The sequence below is a fragment of the Peromyscus maniculatus genome, chromosome 4 (genome assembly GCF_049852395.1).
Source record: "Peromyscus maniculatus bairdii isolate BWxNUB_F1_BW_parent chromosome 4, HU_Pman_BW_mat_3.1, whole genome shotgun sequence".
Classification (NCBI taxonomy): Eukaryota; Metazoa; Chordata; class Mammalia; order Rodentia; family Cricetidae; genus Peromyscus; species Peromyscus maniculatus.
The window spans coordinates 134,006,683-134,032,017 of record NC_134855.1 but is presented as its reverse complement, the minus strand read 5'-3'; the positions used below and the strand labels follow the sequence as shown (position 1 = coordinate 134,032,017).

Sequence of the window (25,335 nt, the reverse complement as noted above, 5' to 3'; positions counted from 1 at the left end):
AGGTTCGGAGTGGAAGGGTCGGGCCAGAGCCCCCCAGACCGGCAGACCAGAGCCCCCCTAGACCGGCAGACCAGAGCCCCCCAGACCCGCAGACCAGAGCCCCCCAGACCGGCAGACCAGAGCCCCCCTAGACCGGCAGACCAGAGCCCCCCAGACCCGCAGACCAGAGCCCCCCAGACCCGCAGACCAGAGCCCCCCTAGACCGGCAGACCAGAGCCCCCCAGACCCGCAGACCAGAGTGCCCTCAGTCCTCCCTCGCTCTGCACACTTCCCTACCACGGGAACGCACCTCCTGCCCGGGTCTTGTCATGACGGCACCATGACGGCATCATGAGCCACCAGGCGGAGGCTCCCACAGGCACTGCCTAGGTGCTGGCAGGCAAGAAGGAAGGTTCTGGGGCTGCACAGGAACCACCTCACTGAGAGGGGGCCCAGAGGTGAGTAAGGGCCGCAGCTGAGTGGCCTCCAGGAGCGTGAGGTTTCTAGGAAGGGCCGCTCTTCACAAGCCCTTCATGTCTCCCCAGGTGACCCCGGACCAGGGCTGGCCTGGAGAGGGTCGACCCCCAAGGGAGGTGAGCGATTGACTGAACACAACAGCAAGTGTGAAAATTAAATCGAGATATTTAATAGACAGTGCAAACCATAATTTCATCTGAATATAAATGTATGCACATGTTTCCAATGAGTTATCTATCCATTATCACAAACAGCATGAGGACCTTAGAGCTATGTTAGAAAACTGGATAGCTGGAATTCAATTCTCACAATCGTATCTGCTCTCAAGAGAATACATCCGTTTCAGATCCGTGTCACAGACTCCAGGGGACCAGGGGAGCAGGACTGACAGGGTCAGGGAGGTAAACACGGGCTGCTACACAGGTGACAGACAGAGACACAGCTCTTGAGGAAACCAAAACCAGATGAGCTATGACGGCTGAGGACAAGGGGAAGCCTATCTATGGCTTTTGAAAAACGACTTTTCTGCCAGTACCATACGCATCTTACAGAGACGTGGGACAAGTCAGCTGACTTAAGGACACAGGCTACGGTTCCGGATCGTTTCAACTGCAAGTGGCCGACCCTTTCCACGGAGGATTCAGCAGTGGAGTTAGCGTAGTCCAGAAGCTCAATGTTGGATTTGCAAATACAGTTTATTTTACAGAAATTCAACATTATAAACAGCAGGCACCTCCCTCCCGCCCACCCCTCCCCCCGCCCGCCCGCCCCTGGGCACAGACCATGCTATGCGAGAGTGAGCAGTGATGCGGCTACTGCTTTGGGTGAGAGCTGAGCGATGGAGGCTGCCTGCACCGCGTCCTGCCTGCCCCGCGCACGCACGCGCCTGCCCCGCGCACAGGCCACCAGAGTCTGTCCGGGCCCAGCCTAGGCTGGACCAGTTACATGGATCCGGCCCAGTTCTCCAATTCCTTCATGTCGTCGTCTTCCTCTTCCTTCTTCTTGACTGTGGAGACAGAAAGGGCGATTTCTGAAGGCTGGCTGGGAGCTGGGGCTGTGCTCCACTGCATCTGCACACAGCCCTGTCCTGTAGCTGGCTGAGGCCTACAGCACGTTGCTCTTGGGCCCACAGGCTGCAGCTCAAATTCAGGAAACCGGGCACACCGCTGCTCCCCTCAGCCCTCGTGGGGGCAGCCACACCGGGAAGGGCTGTCTTACACCGAGGGTCTGTCCCTCAGTCCTAAAGCACCCTGGGTTGGGGAGAGAGGCAAGACCATCCCTCCAAGAGATGCAATCCTTGCCAAGCTGACCCCATTTGGAGTTGCTGGAGCCATGCTTTGCTGGCTGCCTCTGACAGCCCTGACAAGCAAGGGGCCTCTCTTAACCGTGGCAAAGGGAGAGGGTCACACCCTGTTCACACCCTGCTGGCAGGCCCTTGTCTCCACTCCAGATGGACAGTTCTGCCTTTTTAGGAGCTGTGTGGAGCACTCGGGAGAGGAAGAAGGAGAAAATGCAGGCAGGGAAACGATGGTTTTACAAAACAGGTCTCCAAACCAGCCCAGCCGGTTCCTTCCCGAGTGCACATGGTGCAGGGTCCTAGATGGAGCAAGACTTCAGTTCTCACACCTCTGCCCAGTGCCTAGAACTTTCCCCTACTCGGTGGTAAGAAAAACCACTCTAGAACAGAAGCTGTTAGTTCCCACTCCCAAGCCCACGGGGACATGTAGCAATGTCTGGAGACACTGTAGTTGACACAACTCTGTGTGGCAGCAGCGGCTGCTCATCCGGTGGGGAGAAGTCAGGGGTTACGCTGTAAGACAGCCCCACTGCTCCCAGAATTATCTGGCCACGCCAATGCTGAGGTTAGGAAATCCTGTCCTGCAAATGATACTGGCATTACGGTCATCACAACACACCCTCTTTGGCTCAGAGCCCAAACCAAAGTCAACTGACCATGAGATCACCCCCTTCTCATGGTGCCAGGGTGTGTCCTGACTGTGGGCATACTCACCGGGTTTGGACGGTAGGGCTACAGAGGGGACATTTGGTAGCGGGACTGTTTCGGGCCCACTGATCTCCAGCAAATTCTTGTCTAGCTCCTCCTGTTCAAGTTCCTCCAACTCTGCCAAGAGCTCGTCCTGCAAAAGGAAGTGTGGTGAGACCCTCCCTGCAGCCATTCCTCCCCCTGATGCCCAGTGACCCTTCTGCGGAGGTCACTGGTGCATGTATGCATGTATGCATCTGGGGTGCCGCCTAGGAGTTTCTTGGGAAGAAGGACTGTATCTTTTCATTCCTTTGCAGGGGGAAGTACTGGCAACTGAAGCCAGGACCATGCGTACGCTAAGCAAGTACTCTACCACCCAGACTTTTTCACCTTTTTAAAAGTTTGAGACAGTCCTGTGGTCCAGGCTTCTTGCCCTCCTGCCCCGACTCCCGAGTTGCCGGGTTACAAGCCTGCGCCATCAACCCAGCACCGCCCACTCCTTTTGCTCATCTGAGATTGGATTTTGAGTGTGGGCGTGTTTTGTCTGCACACCATGTGCATGCGACACCCCCAACAGCAGGCATCAGGTCCCCTAGGACTGGAGTTACAGACTGTCGCTAGCTGCCAAGTGAGTGCTCACACCCTCTTCTGGACCTCCAGGAGAACAAGGCGTGCAAGTGGTGCACAGATATGCACGCAAGCAGACATTCTTAAATGTAAAGTCCAAATGATCTTTTCTTTCTTTTTCTTCTCTTTTTTTGAGACAGGGTCTCATTGTTACTCTGGCTGTCCTGGAACTCAATGTAGACCAGTTGGCTTCTGCCTTTTGAGTGTGGGGATTAAAGGCATATGCCACTATGCCAACCATAAAATACATTTTAAAAGTTAAAAAAAAACACCCAGATTCCAAGGAGGTGCACACTGTGCCTGCTGACATCCGAGCCTCAAGTTTGCCACTGAGAGACTCGCGTGATCGTCAAGAAACCACTCACCTCATCAAACTCTTCCCCAAAGCCTACAGGTTTGGAAATAGCTGTGGAAATCTCTTCTGCAAGTTCCTGCTGGTCAGCAATGTCCTGCATTAACTCGTCCACTTTATCGATGTCCCTTGAAGTGAAATGAACAGGTTTTCACGTTAGCGAAGGCCGGCCTGCACCTGGAGCAGAGGCCCTGCTGCATGGCCTCTGCTTCTCCGCACTCAGTAGCTCTCCTTCTCCTTCAGGAAACTGCTTGTTACTACTGCCTTCCTCCCTCCCTTCGAAACGGAGTCAGGAGCTGGCGAGAAGCTCAGCCAGTGAGGTGCTTGTGCAAGCCTGGTGGCCAGAGCTCTTGGCCCGGAACCCACACAGAGGTGGAAAGAAAGAGCTGACTCCACGGAGTTGTTCCCTGACTCCCACATGCACCAGGCATGGGCACACACACTCAAAATAAACATCAAATGGACAATCACAGAATCAAGCAGACATCATTTAGTCCAACACCGAAGGAAATCAGTCTTAGCACTGGGTGGAATCAAGCCCCACCCCCCAACACCTTTATAAACAGATTTGAGACCACAGGACTTAAACTCCTGTGCCAAGACCTCTTCTTCAAGCCCCAGGCAACTCTAAACAGGAGGAGGTAAAAATCATAAACCACAGAACACAGCCGTGCCCTTCCCCACTCAAACACCTGAGGTCCCAAAGGAAAGGTAAATGCGTGTGTTTTATACTGTGTGTCACACACTTAGTTATTCAGGATGGTCTGTCTGTGTATTTCAAAACATACATGCTATCCACTGTGCTCAGTGTCTGGGAAAGCAGAAATAAAGGGATTCGGACTTCACCTGAACAGCACACTCCCACACCTCGTGCATGGGAGGGCAATGTTCCTGCACCTCTTGTCTCTAGAGCAGAGAGTGGCAAATTTTTCCAGCCCACTAATAACTATTTCAACGTGGTTTGCAGAGACTGTTATACTCAGCAGTGCAGCTCCAGACAGTGTGTAAATGCAGGCCAGGCTACTGTACAATGCAGGCCAGGCTGCACCCTGCCAGCCCCGAGGAGCTGGAACATGGCTGAGCAGCCAGCTGAGGCCAGGCCAGGGACTACAACAACCGAGTGTTTTCACGGAAGACCCTGCCTTTACAACCGGAACCAGGCTGAGTATCTAGTTCTCAAGCCACTGGCACAGAACCGTCCCCAGGGCGGGAAGGACCACTGAGGGCAGAACCGAGCGAGGGCAGCCATAGCCTGAGGGCAGGGAGAGGCAAACAGGTCCCTCAAAGCAGACCTAAGGACAAACTCAAAGCCCTGGCAGGAAGCACACGTGCTAGGGCCAATCCCATCCCCGCTCAGCACAGGCAGCTTCCATCTCTGATGAACAGAGGCGGCTGAGAGGACCTTCTAAGGACTGTCCCAACTTGGAACTAGGCCTATCACGATAACCTAGCACCCGGCAAAGCAAGAGCAACAAAACCACTTCTCTTTCTGCTCCTGAGCTCTCGTGGAAGCAGGCAGCAGGCCACCGTCCGTTCAAACTCCAAAGAGGGAGTCAACCACAACCAGACCAGCAACATCCTCCCTCCAGATGTCCCCTCCCCAGCAGTGGCACGCACATGTTGTCGTGGGCAGCCTTCATGGCCTTGGCGGCATAGCCCATGTTCTTGAGCACCTCTGTGTTGGTGTTGGCATTCTCCAGGGCCTCCCGCTGGAACTCGATGGTTGACAGGGTGCCATCGATCTGTGCCAGCTGCTTCTCATACCTCTTCTTGCGCTTCAGAGCCTGCAGGGCCGCTGGAAGGAAGAAAGCAGACTTGAGCATGCTTGGCATGGCGTGATGTCAGAGAGGACTCGGAGCCCTCTCCCAAGTGCACTGCATGCACGGCAGCTGTTGCCCCTCTGTAAGAGGGCCAATGACGTCTCCCAGGAGCACATTCAATTTTCTAAGGAAAGGCACAAAGTTCACACACCTCACAACGCAGACAGGGGAGATGCACGCAAACACAGTTCAAATTCACTGGCAACCCCATCTGCTGCAAAAATCAACCTATGGACAGGCTCCTAGAGTAAGAATGCATTCTGGGATCAAACTGCAGCTCACAGACCCAGGTGAGTGGCTCAGCTTCCCTGCTAGGTCCACTATGAGGAGTAAATGGGCTAACACACAGAGCAGCCTGGCATATTAGCAAAGCAGATAGCACACCAAAAAAACCCTGCCAGCTCTAGTTATTATAAAGCACCATTCGGTGCCATTTCACACCAACTAAATGACAAAAATAATAAATGACGGCAGCAAATACTAGATCAGTTTGGTTAAAATGCTATGTCACACAAACCAACAGTTCTGCAAATTGTTATGCTTCTGAAAGTACAGTGGGAACAGAGGACAGCATGGAGATGTTTCTGGCTCTCCAAGCCAGTACTTTCTGTCTGGAAATTAACTGAACAAAACCAGAGAGCTCCATACCTACTGGTGGCTAGTACAGCACTCTCTGTAACAGAAACCACATAAACAAACTGAGGACGGGTTCCTGCCATGAACAAATCTGGAGTTTAACCATTTGGTCAAATCAATGGTATTTGCTCTCTTAGCTCTCTGCCTGTGTAGAGAGAGATCATTTTGTCCGAGTTCCAGTCAAGGCAAGCATTTCAATAAGACCAATCTGTGGCAAAGCTAGGACCAATCTACATCTCCCCACTTTACATTCTCAGAAAGGTAGCCTAGCAGGTTTAGGCAGAAGGAACAGCTGGGCTGGACTGGGTTGGGTCAGGGAAGCTGCACGTACATGCACTCATGCATGCATGCTCCTTCATCCAGGAGGTGTGTACCAGTTCCATTCCCAAAAGGTGCAGGTCACAATCACCTCCACTACAGAGGTGGTTTCTTTGTATGTCATAAAGGTTAACACGTTCCTTCCACTTCCAATTGTCTACCCTACAACATGTCCATGGGGTCTATATGAATACCCAACACAAAACTGTAAAGTTACTTAAAACACTGTAAAATTATCTTTTTGTTTTGGTTTGGTTTTGGTTTTTTTTTTTCCTTTGGTAACTCGATTGTGTACTTCTCCACTGAGAACTCTGTAGATGACAGCATTGTGCCCAATGTCTGATGGTTGAAGACACCTGACTATTAGCCTAGGCATAGTTCTAAGTTCTAAGAACCATAGTTCATAGTTCATCTGTTCTACGAACCACTTGCCAATAACAATGGTTTGGCCTCAAAATAATTAGGTCTTTTGGTTTTTTGAGACAGAGTTTCTCTGTGTAGCTCTGGCTATCCTGGAACTCGCTCTGTAGACCAGGCTGTCCTCGAACTCAGAGATCCATCTGACTCTGCTTCCCAAGTGCTGGGATTAAAGGCGTGTGCCACCATACCCAGCATAATTAGGTCTTTGAAAGGGAACATTTAAATTGGTTAGGACTGGGGACACAGTTCAATACTAGGTCCAACTCCTAGCACTGCAGAAAAACCAACTCCCCCAGCCAGAGGAAGAGGATAAAGGCTCTCAACCTGCAGGTCACGACCCCATCGAGGATCTCTTATCAGATATTTACCTTACAATTCAGAACAGTAGCAAAGTTACAGTTATGAAGTAGCAATGAAAATGATTTTATGGTTGGGGTCACCACATGTGGTATTAAACACATGCTGTATTAAAGGATCACAGCGCTAGAAGGGTGAAAACCACTGGACAAGACAACCTGAAACAGACAAGAAGAGCGATGTACTGCCCCTCACTGAAGTTTGAAGAGCCACTGAATTGCTGTATTCAGGGTCCTGCAGATGCAAGAGAAGGCCTTCCTCCATAAGCCTAGTCTGGGAACCCCAGCACCAGGCTGGAACAGTCACCCTCAACAACTACGGCAGCAAGCAGGACAATCACGTTATCCAGGTCTGGGGCTACTTCACTTGTGACAGAAACTTAACCCCCCCACCCCAATCATCCAGTGACTTCAAGCCTTCCTTCAGGCCTTCTCAGGCAAGGCCCTCCATCTCCCAAGTGCTCCTTCCTCAGGCTCCCCGGCTCCTTCTAGCCATTCCAACCAGCCAGGGCTCAACTGAGAACAGGACCTGTCTACAAAAGAGTCAGAAATGTAGCTCCATGGCTGAGTACCTGTTTACTCTCTAGTACCAAGGGACAGACAAACAGATGGACACAGGAACAGATGGACATACGTACACACACATTCTCTCTCTCTCTCTCTCTCTCTCTCTCTCTCTCTCTCTCTCTCTCTCACACACACACACACACACACACACACACACACACACACACACACACACACACACACACACACACACCCTACAGAGTATTCTGGAGTCTAAAAGGCTGTTTGTGTGGCAGTCACTTAATTACGTCACTCAATCCTCTAGCATCCTGTTGTAGCATAGAAACTCCAGATCACAGCCTAACATGGAGACTTGGAGCCCATAAGGAAAAACATTCTATGAGGTCATCGGCTGTTATGTGGGAGAGGACAGCTCTTGTCCCCTGCTCCCCACCAGTGCAAACTGTGACTGTATTCGACGCCTAGACAGTTCTCAAGAAAGAGTAAGGTGAAAGCATATCAGCCTTCCTTTTTTTTTTTTTTTTTTTGGTTTTTTGAGACAGGGTTTCTCTGTGTAGCTTTGCGCCTTTCCTGGAACTCACTTGGTAGCCCAGGCTGGCCTCGAACTCACAGAGATCCACCTGCCTCTGCCTCCCGAGTGCTGGGATTAAAGGCGTGTGCCACCACCGCCCGGCAGCCTTCCTTCTTAATGTGCTGAGATTATCAATTTACAGAGCTGACTATGCAGCAACTAAATTATTATTATTGCTTCTGGAGACAGGGTTTCTCTGTGAACAGCTTTAACTTGCTTTGTAGACCAGGCTGTTCTCGAACTCACAGAGATCCACTTGCCTCTGCCTCCTGAGTGCTGGGGTTAAAGGCATGCGCCACCACCGCCCGGCTAAAACTAAAGTTATTATTTCCCTATTGACACCATTAGAACCACTTCATCTTTTTCTCTAGTACATTTTCTGGTTAGCAGTAAATCCTAGTATGCCAGATCTTAAATTTTCCTGATGATCCATCTCTACTTCTAAAATCCCCCAAATCCCAGGCATGATAGCACACCAATTTAACCCCAGTACTTGGGAGGCAAAGGCAATGAATCTCTCCAAGTTCAAAGCCAGCCTGGTCTACAAAGAGTTCTAGACCAACCAGAGCTACATGATGAGACCCTGTCTTAAAACCAATCAAACAACTAAATCTAAATATATATATAAATAAGCTGGGTGGTAACAGTGCATGTCTTTAATCCCAGCACTTGGGAGGCAGAAGCAGGCAGATCTCCAAATTCAAGGCCAGGCCAGCCTGGTCTACAGAGTGAGTTCCAGGACAGCCAGGGCTACACAGAGAAACCTTGTCTCAAAAAATCAAAAAACAAAACAAAAAATAAATTATATATGTTTGGACATATATAATTATACAAACACACACACACACACACACACACACACACACACACACACACACTAAAAGCCCCCAAGAATAATGACTTAGAAGCAAATGCCAATACACCAGGGAGTAAGGAAGCAAGGCCCAGGGAATGAAATGATGACTACTATCCGTCTTTGCAGACCACCATCTAACACACGGACTGGTATGCAGTTAGTTAATATACGCCAAGGTCAATCTTGAACTCCATGTGTTTTCATATACAAATGGTCCCATCCTAGCACCTAAGGTAGCTATGTAAGGAGTACTGTATGCAATTTTTACTTTTTATTTACAATGGGTTTATCAGTGTAACTGGAGGAGTATATGTTCTATATAGGAGTCTTCAGGTGGGTCTTCTGGTACACTCCCTGCCCCTCCCTGCCTCTTTCTTGGTTCATACAACAGCTCCTTTTGCAAGCCCCTCACTGTAAGGTAAGCATGCAAAAGCTAGGTAAAGGTCCCCAGAAAATACCCTGGTCTCCAGGATCCCCCTCCTGCTGCGGACATATAAAGTTCATACCAGAAAGCAGTGGATTCCCCAGGCTGCTGGCTGTCAGGGACTATGTATGTGGGTGTTTTTTTTCCCCTCCTACCTCATATTTAACCTGTATTTTTCAACTACCTGACCACACTCTGAGAAAACCCCAAAATATGTTTCACAAGTAAAGTAACCCTGAAAAGTGCCATTTGCTCAGCATCTGGCCCCCAAGAACGGGTGTGAACACAGGTATCCCAGCACTTCACTTCCTGCACTTTCAAATGTGGGGCACTGCACTGGGGGATAACTTAGGGGACAGGTGCTCCCATGGGCCAAGTGACACATTCCTTTCTCAACACTGTCCAAGTAAAACTCCCTTCTTCCCACCTGGATATCTACTTGGGATGGGGAGTTTGAAACAAGGCCTTTCTTATGCTATAGTTCAGGCTGGTTTGGAATTCACTGTAGTCCAGGTTGACCCTGAATCACCCTGCCTCAGCCTCCCAGGTGCTAGGATTAAGCTATGAGTCACCATACTCAGCTCTAACCAGATTTCTTTTTTCTTTCCCCCTTGTCCCCTCCCCCCACCCCGGAGCTGAGGACCAAACCCAGGGCCTTGCACTTGCTAGGCAAGCGCTCTACCACTGAGCTAAATCCCCAGCCCCATCTAACCAGATTTCTAACCAGTCTTGTTTTCCTAAGTAGCCAAAGTCCACAGAGCCCAAATCCAGTATTTACATAAATAAATGCAAACTGGCTCACAAGGACTTGCCAACCTTCTCAAATTCTGGATGGTTATAGTAAAGAAAGAGCTTCGAGGCTGAGGAACAGCTGTTCATCAAAGCCAAATCTTCAAAGAGGAAGCATCCAAAGAAACCCATCTTCAGCCACAGAACTCAGTGTCATTTGTAAACACACTGGCTTTAACAGCAGAAATTTAACCCTGCTAACAGAAGTTTAAGAGGTTGTTTTTAGAAGAGAAAAAGTCTGTGAAATCTCCATATTTAATTATGCCTTTGCCAGTTCCAAGAGAGTAATTACAGCAGCAATTACAGAATCTAATAACCAGCTTTATTGGCTCTGAAAGCTGAAGCAAAAGCAACTGCAACCATGTTGACATAAACACCGGTCTCCAGACAGTTGCTTCATTAGCCCTCCTAACAGCTATTTAGACAGCGTGCAGGAGACACCCCAAGAAGCAGAGCAACTAGTAGGGAAGACATTCACCAGCACTGGACCCCTTCTACATGGGGTCGACAACAGAGGCCATGTCAGTTCAGCACCACTAGGGAGGCCTTCCTTTCTTCTAGGTCAAGGTCAACTCGATTCTCCTGGAAGAAGAGAGGTCTAAGTGCTGCGATCTGCCCCACATTCAGGATAGAAGAAAACAGCCCAAAGCACGCCCATGCACTCCCTATGGACATGGAGAGCCCAGGAGCCAACTCTTACACAAGTAGATGGCAGTGTCTGAAGTTCTTCCAAGAGCCACGATCTACAACTGAATTACCATCAGAAGTGAAGGTGGGGTGGGGTGAGGGTCTGTGCACTTCCTTCCCAATCAGCATACACCACACAGCAAACACCAGCACAGTCCAGAAGATATTTCCCAAAACAGACAACACTCTGCCTCCAGCATGAATGAGACTATGAAGACCCTCAGTGGCTTGGGCATGCAAGGGAGGACCACCACAGGCAGAGAGCCAAAGGCAGCTGAGGGGCCTGATTCACCTGCCTCTAGCCCTCTTTCAAGGGCTCTTGCCTCACTCTGCTGTGAATGAAGATTTTTAGAGAACCATGAGCTAGGAGACCGGAACTAGGCATCAAGCCACTGATCACTTGCTGAAAGCAGGCTAGGGGCTCATCTATCATCAGTCCTATGTATGAGAGCAAGACAAGACACAAAGTCAAAATCCCAGTTAACCAGAGTCAAAGGCGATCCTTCTGCAGGAACAGCTATCAGCCAGAAGAGAGGTTGGATCCCCTGGAGCAGAGTTAAGGGGGCCTGAGCCACCCAATGTAAGTTCTGGAAACGGAGCTCTAGGTCCTCTGCAAGAGCAGCATGCTTAACTGTGGAACCATCTCTCCAGCTCCTCTCTTTCATTCCTAAATTCTGCCCCTCGCAAATATTGTTTAAGGTTTGTGCTGACCCATGGAAGAACTGAAAAATGACACCTTTCCATCTCCTAAGTCCTCAGAAGAAAAAGAGGCCAGGCACAGTGGCTCACATCTGTAATTCCATGCCAGTCTGAGCAACCGAATAAGGCCCTGTTTAAAGAAAACAAAACAGGAAAAAAAAAAAAAAAGAGTTGACAGTTGACCCAGGTCAAAGGTCTTTTCTCTGAGTAGGTGCTGTGATTCTGCCTACAGTACCAGAGTGGGTTTTCATTTTCCTACCCTGTAAAAAGGCAGCGGGAGCAGCCTGTGCTTTAGAGTAAACACCAAGCTCTTTGGGAACCAGGTCCAGTGAGATGGACACTTGCCAGCAAACATGATGATCTGACGCAGATCCCCCAGGATCCACATGATGGAAGGAGAGATATCATTTCCTACAAGTTGTTCTTTGATTTGTGCATGTGTGCGCGCGCGCGCGCGCGCGCGCGCGCACACACACACACACACCTCTAAATAAATGTTATAACATTTTTAAGTTCTCAGAAGCAAAAACGCACCTTTAAAGTCCAAACAGGTTGCTTTGTTTTGGGATCCCCTGAAGAGCAGCCAGCCTCACTCTGAAACAGCCTTGGAATGATACCCCAACATCACTGTATTTACTCCCACACAGCTGGGGAGTTCAGGTCAAAAGCACAGACACATTTTTCCAAGCAGCATCATTCTCGAGATGTATCTCCCTGCTCCCTAATTTGCTCTCCGTGGCCTGGAGCAAATGCACTCCATTTAGAGATGGTAAAAATAAGGACTTGTGTATGACCAGGAAATGGGAGTCCGAAACCCTGCTGACTTCATCAGCAGACACACAGGGAGTACACAGGCAGTACAGTACTCTCAGCAGAGGAAGATTCTAGAGAAAAGGACTCTGATCTGTGTAACACAGACAAAGATGAAAGAAATAAGCCCCACAATAACAGCCTCACAGAATGCTGAGCCACCCAGAGGCACTGAGACAGCACATAGTGTGTTCTATGTACAACTGGATGAGACACCTGCATGGTCCAGCAAACTCAGGATCTGCTAGTTTACAGCATGGTATAACCATGGCTTGGGAAGTCCAGCTCCACCATTATCACCCTGAGCCAATTTCATAATTGTGACGGTACCAATCTCAAGAGGTTATCTTACTGGTCAAAATGAAGTATGATGTGACATGCTGAGCAGAGTCTGATACACAGTAAGTGCTCAGAAAATGTCTGTCACTGGTATATGTGACTGCGGAACTTCTGGACAGAGCCCATTTTAACAGGAAAATATAATCATCAGTCCCAAGATTAATAAAAGAGCCAACAAAGCAAAATAAACAGTGTGCATGTGCACACACAGACATATACACATCAACATCTGTAAAACACAGCATGGGGCCGGGCAGTGGTGGCACATGCTTTTGATCCCAGCACTTGGGAGGCAGAGGCAGGTAATCTTTGAGTTTGAGGCCAGCCTGGTCTACAGAATGAGATCTGGGACAGGCACCAAAACTACACAGAGAAACCACACTTCTCAATGTTAATTCCTTCAATTCTGACACCTCAGGGCCCGGTGGTTTCATTATTAAGGCACAGTGAGCCTGGCCATCCCGTGACTACACCGAGAAGGAGGCAGTGGAGACTTTAGTAAGAGGGAGCTGTTCCAGACTTGATAAGGAATGGCCCAAGACACAAGAGAGGAGAGGCGAAGGGAAATCACCCACGAGGGAGAGAGTTCAGGGGCCAATGGTGGCTGACACCTTCTACTCATATGAGGGAATGGCTTCCCCTTGGCTCTGCTACATCAGGGTTCTGCCTGGGCAGGAAGAGGCGGGGATTCTTGTCTTTTTTGTGTTAGGGCCGTGTATGCGCTAGACAAGCGCTCTCCACTGACCCTGACTCCAAGGGGGTTCACTTCCCAGACATAGCAGCAACCAGGAAGTAGCCGTGGTGATAACTCAGACCAGGACAGGGACCTTAGCAAAGAGGTAGGCCTATCACTGGCTACTGACATCTACCCAAAGCCAAGGTCCTTTTCTGCTTATCAGCCAGGCTGACTTCCACTTGAACAGCTTCAGAAGTTCAAACTCAGAACCAGTCTAGCCCACACATAGGTCCTAGCTATTTCGTGTCTTTATTAAAACTTGTTTTAATTAAAATGTGGGCCTTAGCCACCTGTAGTGATACAAGGCTGTAATCCTAGCACTCATGAGGCTGAGGCAGGAAGATTTTGAGCTGGAGGCCGGTGTGGACTTCAAAAGTGAGATCCAGTCTCAAGGAAGGAAAACAAATTCATAAAAACAGACAAATGCTTGTTATGGCAGCACACACCTACAATCCCCGCACTTGGGAGGACCAGAAGTTCAAGGCCACCCTCAGCTACACAGTAGGCTTAACACCAGCCTGGGTTATATGACCCTGTCTCAAAAAATAAAGTAAAATTAAAAACAGACAAAAGGTCTTTGTATTTATGCATTTATATATCTACATTTGGGGCTCCCTCTGCAAATGCTGGTTATCTGGCAACACGCAGCCCCCTCTGCAGCCTGGCACCAAGCCGCGGCAGCTAAGCAGCAGCCAGCAGCCCTTCGATGTATCTGCCTACCTTTCTATCTCTGTCTCTGATGCTTTTGAGACGAGACCTCACTATGTGGCCCAGCTTGGCCTTGAATTCTTGATCCTCCTTGCCTTACAGCCTTTTACACACTGGGATTACATGTGTGCATTATCCACGGGCAGCTTTACAAGAGGGATGATGTACTTTCTGGTCACCATAGAGCACATGGCAGCCCCTCTGCTACCTGACAGTGCTGGACATCCAGTTTACCTCTGGAGGAAACCAGCAGGAATTATCCGGATATACGGGCTTGTCTTCAGACAGTGCAGGCTACGTCCAACTGAAACCAGCTCAACACCCTGCTGAGGTCAGAGCATCGAAGCTAACAGACAAGAATCTAGGTAGGCGCGTTCCGAATGGACAGCACTCTCTCTACTCTCTGAGAGACACTGGGTCCCGACAGCACCTGCAAGACACACCCCATGGTTCCGTATATGGAATCTAGCTCCAACTGGGTCATCGCCAAATTAGGTCACAAGTCAGACCCCTCACATCTCATGGCCTCGGCCTCCCCAGAAAAGGATGGGAGTGGAGAAGAGATATTTCCCTTTAGTCTCCCTCCAATTTTACAACATGGGAGCTCACGGAATTTGAGATTTGCACTAACAAGTCAAACAAACACAAAGGTAAAACTCTCCTGATGGACATGTATCATCCTGAAATGCAATTAACACCCACACACGCCACTTCCTGAGTATGTCATAGATCACGTTTGTTCTGTGTGGGGTATTTATTAGCAGCCTCTCTCGCCTTGACTGGTTTCACAACCTGCGTCAAAAAGATCAGAGACTCCTGCGGGCCTCTGAACTCAGCTACTCCAGCTGGGCAGAGGAAGTCAGCCCCCAGATTTAATGCTGGCCATAAATGTCACTCGGGAAGAATAAAGCCAGATCCCCCCTGCCATCTCCTTACACTTCTAACACTACCACCCTCTCGCAATCCCTCTGCTCGGGGGATCTCGCTCTGGCAGGCTCCCCTGCCCCACAGCCATCTCTTGCTTTGTTTTTCCCCCTCTGTGTGGGTAACTGAACCCAGTACCTCACACATGTTCCAGCACCAGGCTATACCTCCAACCCCAGCCATTTCTTCTTCAGTTTAAGAGGGTTTCAAAAAGCCAGTAACTACCTTGAACTCCAGTGTTGCTGGGTCCTAACGACTCCCTGGGGGAGGGGGACAAAAAAGCGCAGAGTCAACAGCACAGACACCGGGAGTCAGGTGAAAGGCAAACAGTAGACTTGTTTATTCAGCAATGAGGAGAGCCTTATAGACCCGCCTCCCAGCACCCAGGCTGCTTCCCGATTCAGTGACATTGCATGGTTGCCCCGCACTGGCTAGGCACAATCACAATTTCTGACAGCGCCTATTGCTAGGCACTCAGGAACACTCCAGGTTGGCTCATCTCTCGGCCTCATAGGCCTTATCTTCCTACATTGCCACTCCAGGTCATCCTCCTGCTTAACCCCTGAGTGCTGGGATTACAGTCACACATGCACCCACTGTGAGGATTTTTAAAATAAGCCCGCAAAATGGAGTCCAGACTGGCCCTCCTCAGACTTCTCGGTACTGGCATTACTCATTTATATCACCATGCTCAGCCATAGCTAGCAGATCTTAAAAGGATAAACAGTTCCCTCCCAAAAAAAACTCTATAAGAATACAGAAATAGGGGCTGGAGAGATGGCTCAGCAGTTAAGAGCACTGGCTGCTCTTCCAGAGGTCCTGAGTTCAATACCCAGCATCCATATGGTGGCTCACAACCATCCATAATGAGATCTGGTGCCCTCTTCTGGCCTACAGGGATACATGCAGACAGAACACTGTATACATAATAAATAAATAAATTAAAAAAAAAAGAATACAGAAATAATAGTATCCAACAAGGAAAAATTTACATTTGAGATTCAACCAAAAGTTTCTGATCATAAGAAAAGGGAAGAGGGATAATAACCATAATGCAAAGAAAAAAATTCAATAGTTACAAAGTAACAGTATGAACACAGATGTTAGAATTAGAAGAGACTTTTGTTTTGAGATTTTTTATTTCTGATTTGTTTTATTTTTATATATTTATGTATGTGTTTGAATGTGTGTTTGTGTGTGTGTGTGTGTGTGTGTATATATGTGCGAACGCTTATATGTGTATACCATGTGCATTCAGGAGCCTGCAGAGGTCAGAAGAGAGCATTAGATCCCCTAACTGGAGTTACAGACAGTTTTGAGTTGTCATATGAGTGATGGGAATAGAACCCGGGTCCTCTACCAAAGTGTTCTTGACTGCTGAACCATCTCTCTAGCCTCTAGGTCATATAAAGCCCAGGCTAGCCTCAAACTCACCATGAGGCCAAGGATGACCTTGAACTTCTCTTCCTGTGTCTGCCTCCTGTATAGTGGGGTTACAGATGGATTACAGACAGAACATTATACCCAGTTTATATAGTTCTGAAGTAATAGGCCAGCCTTCCTGCATTTGAGGCAATCATTCTGACAACTGAGCCGTATCCACAGCCCTAGCCAGGACACTCAAACAATGATAACATTTACAAACTGGGCAAACCTGTAATCCTAGCACTTGGGAGGTTGAGACAGGAGGATTGCTTCAAGTTTAAGCAGATTGGGCTGTATCACAAGAACCAGGCCAGCAACCAGTTACACAGCAAGACCCTGTCTCAACAACAACAACAATAAAGAAAAGAAAAGAAGAAAAGAAAAAAAGAAAAAGATTTAACTCTGCTCTGTGTTCAAAATATTATGGTGATTGGAGATTTTTTTTTTTGTTTTTGTTTTTTTCAAAACAGTTTCTCTATGTAGCTTTGGAGCCTGTCCTGGAACTCACTCTGTAGACCAGGCTGGCCTCGAACTCACAGAGATCCACCTGCCTTCGCCTCCTTAGTGCTGGAATTAAAGCATGTGCCACAACCTGGCTGAGATCTTTTTTTAAAAAACCAAACTGAGCCACCGGATTTAAATTACTGTCGATGACTCCCTGAGGACTCACACTGCAGAGGAGAGATGGTAAGTAAGAATACACAACAGCACAAACTAACCAAAGAAACAAACTGGTACTAGGTGGAAAAAGTAACGATCTAAGCACAACAAACCTCTAACACACACACCCCATCCCACAGCCCAACAAAATGAAAGTGCTCAAAACAGAGACAAAAGAAAACCTTTAAAGCAGCCAGAAGAAAAACATAATCATGACACAGATTCCTCACAGAGAATAATCATGGTTGCTCACTGGTTATATTACCTCAGCACTTGAGGCTGAGGCCAGCCTCAGCTACACAGTGAGACCTTGACTCAATAACCAAACAAGGGCTGCGGGTGGAGCTCAGTTGGTGCATGCGCCTGTCCAGTGTACAAGAAACCCTGGGTTCAACCGTCAGACGTAAACTCTATACAGTGGCACATGCCTGTGATCCCAGCATTGGGGGGGGGAGGCAGAAGAATCAGAAATTCAAGGTCAGGGCTGGAGAGATGGCTCAGTGGCATACAGGGACTTGCCACCAAGCCTAAAAACCTGAGTTTGATCCCACATGGAGTATGCAGAGAGTCAACTTCCACAAGCTGTTCTCTGATTTCCATGTGATATGTACACATACAAAATGTAATAAAAAACAATTAAAGAAAGAAATTTAAGATCCTTCTCAGCTATGTATGGGAGTTCAAGACCAGCTTGGGCCACAAGATACTCTGTCTTCAGGACAACAAAAAGATACCAGTGGAACAATTTCTTCATTTGTTGTAGTGCTGGAAGCTGAATGCAGGGCCTTGAGCATGTCAGACAAGTGCTCCAGCCCTGGGCTCCACCCACAGTTCACTGGGGCAGTTTCCTTAAAGTAACAAGAACATCCCTGGAACCCACAGTAGAAAGAAGAGGACAGACTCCTGGAGGATATCCTCTGACCTCCACGTGTACAATGTACCACACATGCACCAGCACTCACAAACACATTACACACATGCACATTTGTACACACACACACATACACATACTAATAATTTTAATTAAAAAATTAAAGTACTTGCCGGGCGGTGGTGGCGCACGCCTTTAATCCCAGCACTCGGGAGGCAGAGGCAGGCGGATCTCTGTGAGTTCGAGGCCAGCCTGGTCTACCAAGTGAGTTCCAGGAAAGGCGCAAAGCTACACAGAGAAATCCTGTCTCGGAAAACCAAAAAAAAAAAAAATTAAAGTACCCAAAACAGCTGTGCATTGTGGGACATGCTTGTAACCCCAGCCCTTGGAAAGCTGCGGTAGGAGGATTTCTAATTTCTGGCCAGTCTGGTTACATAGTCAGACTCTTAAAAAAAAAAAAAAAAAGAAAGAAAGAAAAAAAGAAAAGAAAAGAAAAGAAAAAAGTCCCACAAAATTCCATCACCTTAGAATTCTAAATACAGCAAAATTTCTCAAAAACAAGGGTAAAATAAATAATTCATCAGGTACAGAAAAACTGAAAAAGATTCCTCATCACACACACACCCTTTGAGTCAGCAGGAAAATGGCACAGCTGAAAACCAGATTTCTAAAGGTATAAAATGAAGAGCATCACAAAGGACAAACGCATAGGTGATCACGTCAGACTTTAGTTATTTAAATCTTAATGGGCAACAACAAAATAATACAAAACTTAAAACATACACAGGGAACTGGGAATCCCAGCACTCAGGGGCAGGAAAGGTGGAACTGTATGAGTTCTAGGCAAGCCTGGTCTACATAATGAGTTTTAGGACAGACCCTATCTCAAAAAGCAAAACAAACAAACAAACAAAAAACCTAACCAAACGTACATGGGAGAGATGCAGCAGTGCGTAGGAGTGTCCTGAGTTCTATCCACAGGACCTGTACTCTGTAAAGAAGGAACTGATTCCACAAATTGTCCTCTGACCCACACACATACACAATACATAAATAGAATGTAATTTTTAAAAAAAAATAAGATTAAAGCCAGGCAGTGGTGGCACATGATTTTAATCCCAGTACTTGGGAGGCAGAGGCAGACAGATCTCTGTGAGTTCAAGACCAGCCTGGTCTACACATGGAGTTCTAGGACAGCCAGAGGTACACAGAGAAACCCTGTTTCAAAAAAACAAACAAAAATAAAATAAAACAAAAAGCACGTATAAGCTGAGTGTGTGGTGGCACATGCTTGTAATCACAGCCCAAGAAGCTAAGGCAGGAGGAAGATTGGCACCAGTTCAAGGCTTGCCTGGGTTATACAGTCAGCTCAAGCCTGGGTTAACAAGACCCAGTCTCCAAATTCCAAAAGCAGGAAGTACCCACAGGCTAAAGTAACATGAATGACAGCTGCACCCAGACCAGGAGAAGCAAGGCAGTGTGCTCCTGTGGTCCAGAGGCCATTCATGGGGTGGCAGTGACATCATTGAAAGCAGACCACAGTAAGTTAAGGATGTGCATTAAGCTCGGGCACGTGAGAGCACTTCCCTAGCATGTATAAAGTCCTGGATTTCATCCCTAGCACCAGCAGAAGGGGCAGGCAGAAGATGTATATTATAAACTCTATCTAAAACAGACACTAAGAATTTGTTTGAATTATAAATAAGAGGATAAAAATAATTATTGTCTTAGTTAGGGTTACTGTTGCTGTGATGAAACACCACAATCAAAAGCAAAAGTTGTGGAGGAAAGGGTTTATCTAGCTTACACTTCCATATTACAGTCTGTTACAGAAGGAAGTCAGGACAGGAACTCAAAAACAGGCAGGAACCTGGAGGCAGGAGCTGATGCAGAGGCCATGGAGGAGTGCTGCTTACTGGGTTGCTCCTCATGGCTTGCTCAGCCTGCTTTCTTACAGAACCAAGGACCAGCAGCCCAGGGATGGCACCATCTACCATGGGCTGAGCCCTCCTCCATCAATCACTAATTAAGAAAATGTTCCACAGGCCTGTCTACAGCCCTAACTTATAGAAGCATTTTCTCCTCCTCCTCCTCCTCCTCCTCCTCCTCCTCCTCCTCCTCCTCCTCCTCCTCCTCCTCCTCCTTCTTCCTCTTCTCCTCCTCCTCCTCCTTCTTCTTCCTCTCTCTCTCTCTTTTGTTTTTTCAAGGCAGGGTTTCTCTGTGTAACCTTGCTGCCTTCCAGCCTAGCTCCAGGTTCAAAGAGACCCTGAGGGTAGGGTGGAGAGTGACAGGTGGATCAGGATGCCTGACGCCTGGTGTATATGGGCACACATGCAAACTGCCGCCACCACCAGCTCTACCACCTCCTACAGAAAACCAATAAGGGCATACTACAAGACTTTAACAGGCAACTGATTAACCTGATTTAACTGATATCTGTAGAATACACCACCAACAGCGGGGGCGGTGGTGTCGCACACCTTTAATCCCAGCACTTGTGAGGCAGAGCCAGGCAGAGGTCTGTGAGTTCGAGGCCAGCCTGGTCTACAGAGCGAGATCCAGGACAGGTGTCAAAACTACACAGAGAAACCCTGTCTCAAAAAAAACAAAAACAAAACAAAAACCAAACCCAAAAAACAAACAAACAAAAATAAACCAACAACAACAACAACAATTCATTCTGGAAGCAGGAGTGATGGCGAGCAGTTAAGTTTCCTGCTCTTCCAGAGGACCAGGGCTCAGCTCTCAGCACATCTATCAGGGGCTCACAACCACCTGTAATTCTAGTTCCAAAGGATCTCCCACCCTCTCTGGCCTCCACAGACACCTGCACTCACATACACATACCCTACCCCCAATCACATAAATAACAAAGTAAAAACCAGGCCTGCTGGCACACGCCTTCATTCCCAACTCTTAGGAGGCAGAGACAGTGGATCTGTGAGTTAGAGATCAGCATGGTCTACAGAGCCCATTCAGGCCAGTCAAGGCTACCTGGTAAGATCCTGTCTCGAAAAACAGAAATAAAATAAACCTAATAAAACTACAGAAAATTTTTGTTTGGTTTTGTTTGTTCGTTTGTTTTTTGTTTTTTTCAGACAAGGTTTCTCTGTGTAGCTCTGGCTGTCCTGGAACTTGCTCTGTAGACCAGGCTGGCCTCAAACTCACAGAGATCCATCTGCCTCTGCCTCTGCCTCCTGAGTGCCGGGATTAAAGGCATGTATCACCACCATGCAGCTATAAAACTACAGAAATGTTTAAAAAATAAATTTTTAAAACAAAAAAAAAAAATCAAGACATCTCATTCTGTTTTTATGCACACAGAATATTTACTAAGGTAGGCTCTATCTCAGGCCACAATATAAGATTCAACTAATTTAAAAGGTGTGGGGGCCCACAGAGGCTCCCTAGCAAGGCCTTACTCAAGGTCAGAAAGTCTGAGCTTGCTTTGCCCAGCAGAGCTGCATAACAGGATGATTTGGCCAAAGGCATGGTTACCATGTGTTTTGAAGGGTCTACACTTGTTGGTACCTTGAGAGGGGGAGGTCTTTTGCACCTCCCCTTGATGATGTACAAAAAGCCCATCATGAATCAAGTCGAGGCAGCTGAGTATTGACCCGGGGCCCTCCCGAAGCTATCCTGTGTCTCTGTCTTTCTCGTCATCTCCGTCTATATTTCTATCTAATACTTCCTCACTCCTCTCTCCTCCCTCCAAGAACCCTTCTACAGCTGGCCTCCTACAAAAAAAGATTCAAGTTATGCCAAAATGGAATTAAACTAGAAATCATAGAAGGAAGGTATAAATGAAGTCCACGGCAAAGGAAAGATAATACAGATGGAGTAACGCGAACATAAGAGAGAACTAGAGGTCAAGAAAATAAAATCTGGTTCTTTAAGAAGACCAATGAAATTGAACTTCTAGGCTGGACAGTGGAGGAGCACACCTTTAATCCCAGCACTCAGAAGAGGCAGGCAGATCTCTGAGTTCAGGGCCAGCCTGGTCTACAGAGCAAGTTCCAGGACAGCTAGGAACAGAGAAATCCTGTCATGAAAAACAAAAACAAACAAACAAACAAAAAATTGAACTTCCAGACAAATTAATCAGGACATAAAAGATGATAAATAGCAGGGGTAAGAAATGTGGAATTGCTACAGATCCCACCACTATTTAAAGGGTAAAGGACAACTTAGATGAAATAGACAAATTCTTTGATCAACTCAAATCCAAGTTCTTTCTACTACATCAAGACTTTATCTTGTTCTTGACATTTTTCTAGAGACAGCACACACTTTACAAGAAGGTAAGAGACGGAGGGCTGGACTCTCAGGCAGGAGACCCCAGAGGTGTGGGAGAGCTGAGAGAAACGTGCTTTGTTAGGGAACTGTGGCTGGACTTTATCCCAGGGCCAATGGGAAGCTACTGAAAGACAAAACAGGACAGCAACAGACACAGACTTCCAGTGCAGAGATCTCCAGCGGCTGTGGGCAGTGGAGGTCTGGATTTCAAAGGCCTGAACTGGGGCTGGGGAGAAGGGCTTGCGTGAGTCTGGACACACTAAGGAGGTGACTCCAGGGGCCTGTGCCACTCGCTTGTCCGAATCCACATCAGGGAAGAAAGGGGTGGGGATCCTGCTGGAGTCCCGGGTTGTTAGGTGGGGAGCCAGGTGAGGAGATGACTAGCATTTCTCAGACCAGTGACTCAGAAGACAAGATGGGTCTTGAGGGGAAAAGTACTCGCAGGTCTTTCTGTGGGACTGTGGGCTTCTAAATTCAAACCAACACCTGACATTTAAATTCATATTTTCTAAGTCCATTTAATGAAGATGCAATCCAGGGACTTCTGCCGATTTTTTGCTTAGTTTGGTTCTGTGTGCACACAGCCCTACTCTGACGGCCAGGGTGGCCTGGAATTTGGGATCCTCCTGCCCTCTGACTGCTAGGACTACAGTGTATGACACGTGCTTAGTTCAAATCCATTAAAAACAAATAAATACAACTACTAAGAGCACAGGATCCAAAGGTAACCGTTCCTAACAGTTACCATTTCGGGGTGTGTATATGACAATGCACAGGCCTATCGCCATCTCAAGGTCCAGCTCCGGGCCTTGTACCTGGGAATCTCAGGAAAAGACGAGTGGGTGGCCAAGCAAGGTACTTTCCATGGTGTTACCATTTATACAAGTTTCTTAACAGAAAAAAAATACAAGTAAAAAGCTTACAGGCAATTCCTTCCCAAGGGAATGGCGGCTGCCGTGAAGGCTGCAATCAGTTCCCAGGCACAACCTCTGCTCTGTGCTAAGCTGTGTGGTCTGGTCCTACCGAGAGGAAGAAAGCTCGACGCTCTTCCCTACAAGCCAGCCCTGGGCTAACCGCCCTTAGCCTGGGTGACCAGCCTGGGCTGAGATGGGGGGAACTGCCTGCCCTTGGTTTCCGTTCCCAGGCTGCGATGCAGGGTTTCTTTTCCAACTGGCTTTTCTTCCTCTGCTTCTAACTGAATCCATGCCAACAAAAGCCCCCTTCTGCCTGAGCGAGCATGAGTGCCTTGGCGACTGAGGTGACAACAGAGCTGGGGGCTGGGGACACTTGTGTGCAAGTGAGCAAAGAGGAATGTCAGCAGAAAGTGCTTCCAGTCTGTGCAAGTGTTAGAAGATCCGAGCAAGAGACCAAAGCAGCCCGCCCTTGCCGAGTCAGTCAGTCCCAGGGAGGGGGCTGCAGGGCCACATCATTCCCCTGTCCAGTCGGCAGCAGGGGGCACGGGGCAAAAGAGGCTCGCTTCTGGGAACTGGCAGCCTTTGCTTGGTCCATACCAAAACAGGGCCCAGAACTTCCGAGTCCTGGCACCGTGATGCGTGTCTCCCTTTACTCCGCGTGCCGCTTAACTAGAATGTGGCCCACTCTCCCAGGATCCCGGTACACAGCAGGTGCTCAGAGACAGACACTCCTCCTGCAGGAAGTTTAAGCCCTGGGCAGGGGGCTCAGCAGACCCCAATAGGAGCCAATGAAGGAGTGGACCTAGGAGCAGAACCCAGGTCTCCACCTCCCCTACAAGCCTGCTTGGGCTGGGAAAGAAGACCTGAGCAAAGCAATATGCCAGATCAGGAAACAGAGATGAGGTGGACAACTGTTTTCCTAAAGCCCAAGCCTTGGCAAATAGACTGCTTCCCTATCACAGGGTGGGGTCGGCCTGTTAGCCACAGGTTTGTAGTGATTGGCTAGTCATGAACACATGACCCCAGCAGCCAATCAGAATCCTCTGCTGTGAGTTTTCTAACTCTTGTGGGAGAGAAAAGGAGGTAGGAGGAATTTTCCTTCCAGGAACAAAACTATAAACCATCCTGGCCAGCTGCCATGACTAGGCTTAGAGGATGGAGCCAAGAGAATGGAGGTGACTGGCAGAAGGGAGTCCAGCCCCACCCTGCCCTTTCCCACAGTCCTGTGAGCCAATAAACCCCTTGGCTGCAGAGTAACTAATGCCAGCACCTCTAACTACAGCATCACAGGCTTGCAATCCCAGGCCTCAGGAGATGGAAGCAGGAGGCTCTCCTGACCAAGGCCATCATTCTCAGGGAGTCCCAGGTCTGCCTGAGGTACTGAGCTCCTGTCTCCAAAGAAAACCAAAACAGCTGCACGTAGCAAGTGATGGAGCTCAGTTCCTCTGACTCCAGAATCCTTCCACTATCCTGTTTTGAGAAACCGCTCATCTTAATGGCAGGAAGGAACCAAATATAAGAAGAGGTTTACATAAGAGTAAACACAGGGGCTGGAGAGATGGCTCAATAGTTAAGAGTACTGACTGCTCTTCCAGAGGACCCGGGTTCAATTCCCAGCATCCACATGGCAGCTCACAACTGTCTATAACTCCAGTTCCAGGGGACCCGACACCCTCACACAGACGTACATGCAGGCAATACGCCAGTGCACATAAATATTTAAAAAAGAGTAAGCACAGAGAAGTTTAACAGTAAAAAGTGTACTTAATGGCACAAGGCTATACGTTTACTAGTCATTAAAATGGTAAGTTTCAGCCGGGCGGTGGTGGCGCACGCCTTTAATCCCAGCACTTGGGAGGCAGAGGCAGGCGGATCTCTGTGAGTTCGAGGCCAGCCTGGTCTCCAAAGCGAGTTCCAGGAAAGGCGCAAAGCTACACAGAGAAACCCTGTCTCGAAAAACCAAAAAAAAAAAAAAAATGGTAAGTTTCGCCGGGCGGTGGCAGCGCACGCCTTTAATCCCAGCACTCGGGAGACAGAGGCAGACGGATCTTTGTGAATTTGAGGCCAGCCTGGTCTACAGAGCGAGATCCAGGAAAGGTGCAAAGCTACACAGAGAAACCCTGTCTCGA

General features: G+C 48.2%; 1 protein-coding gene across 1 annotated transcript in view; it reads right to left on the bottom strand.

The window, feature by feature from the left end:
* Positions 1–603: 603 nt before the first annotated feature.
* Positions 604–25,335, bottom strand: part of Chmp4b (charged multivesicular body protein 4B) — a 43,864-nt gene continuing 19,132 nt past the window's right edge. Inside the window, exons 2-5 of the mRNA XM_006992831.4 lie at positions 5,037–5,214; positions 3,433–3,547; positions 2,468–2,594; positions 604–1,462 (exon numbers count right to left, since the gene is read on the bottom strand). Of these exons, the coding sequence (XP_006992893.1) occupies positions 1,398–1,462; positions 2,468–2,594; positions 3,433–3,547; positions 5,037–5,214 (485 nt within the window). The 3' untranslated portion in view covers positions 604–1,397. The remainder of the gene's footprint in view (positions 1,463–2,467; positions 2,595–3,432; positions 3,548–5,036; positions 5,215–25,335) is intronic.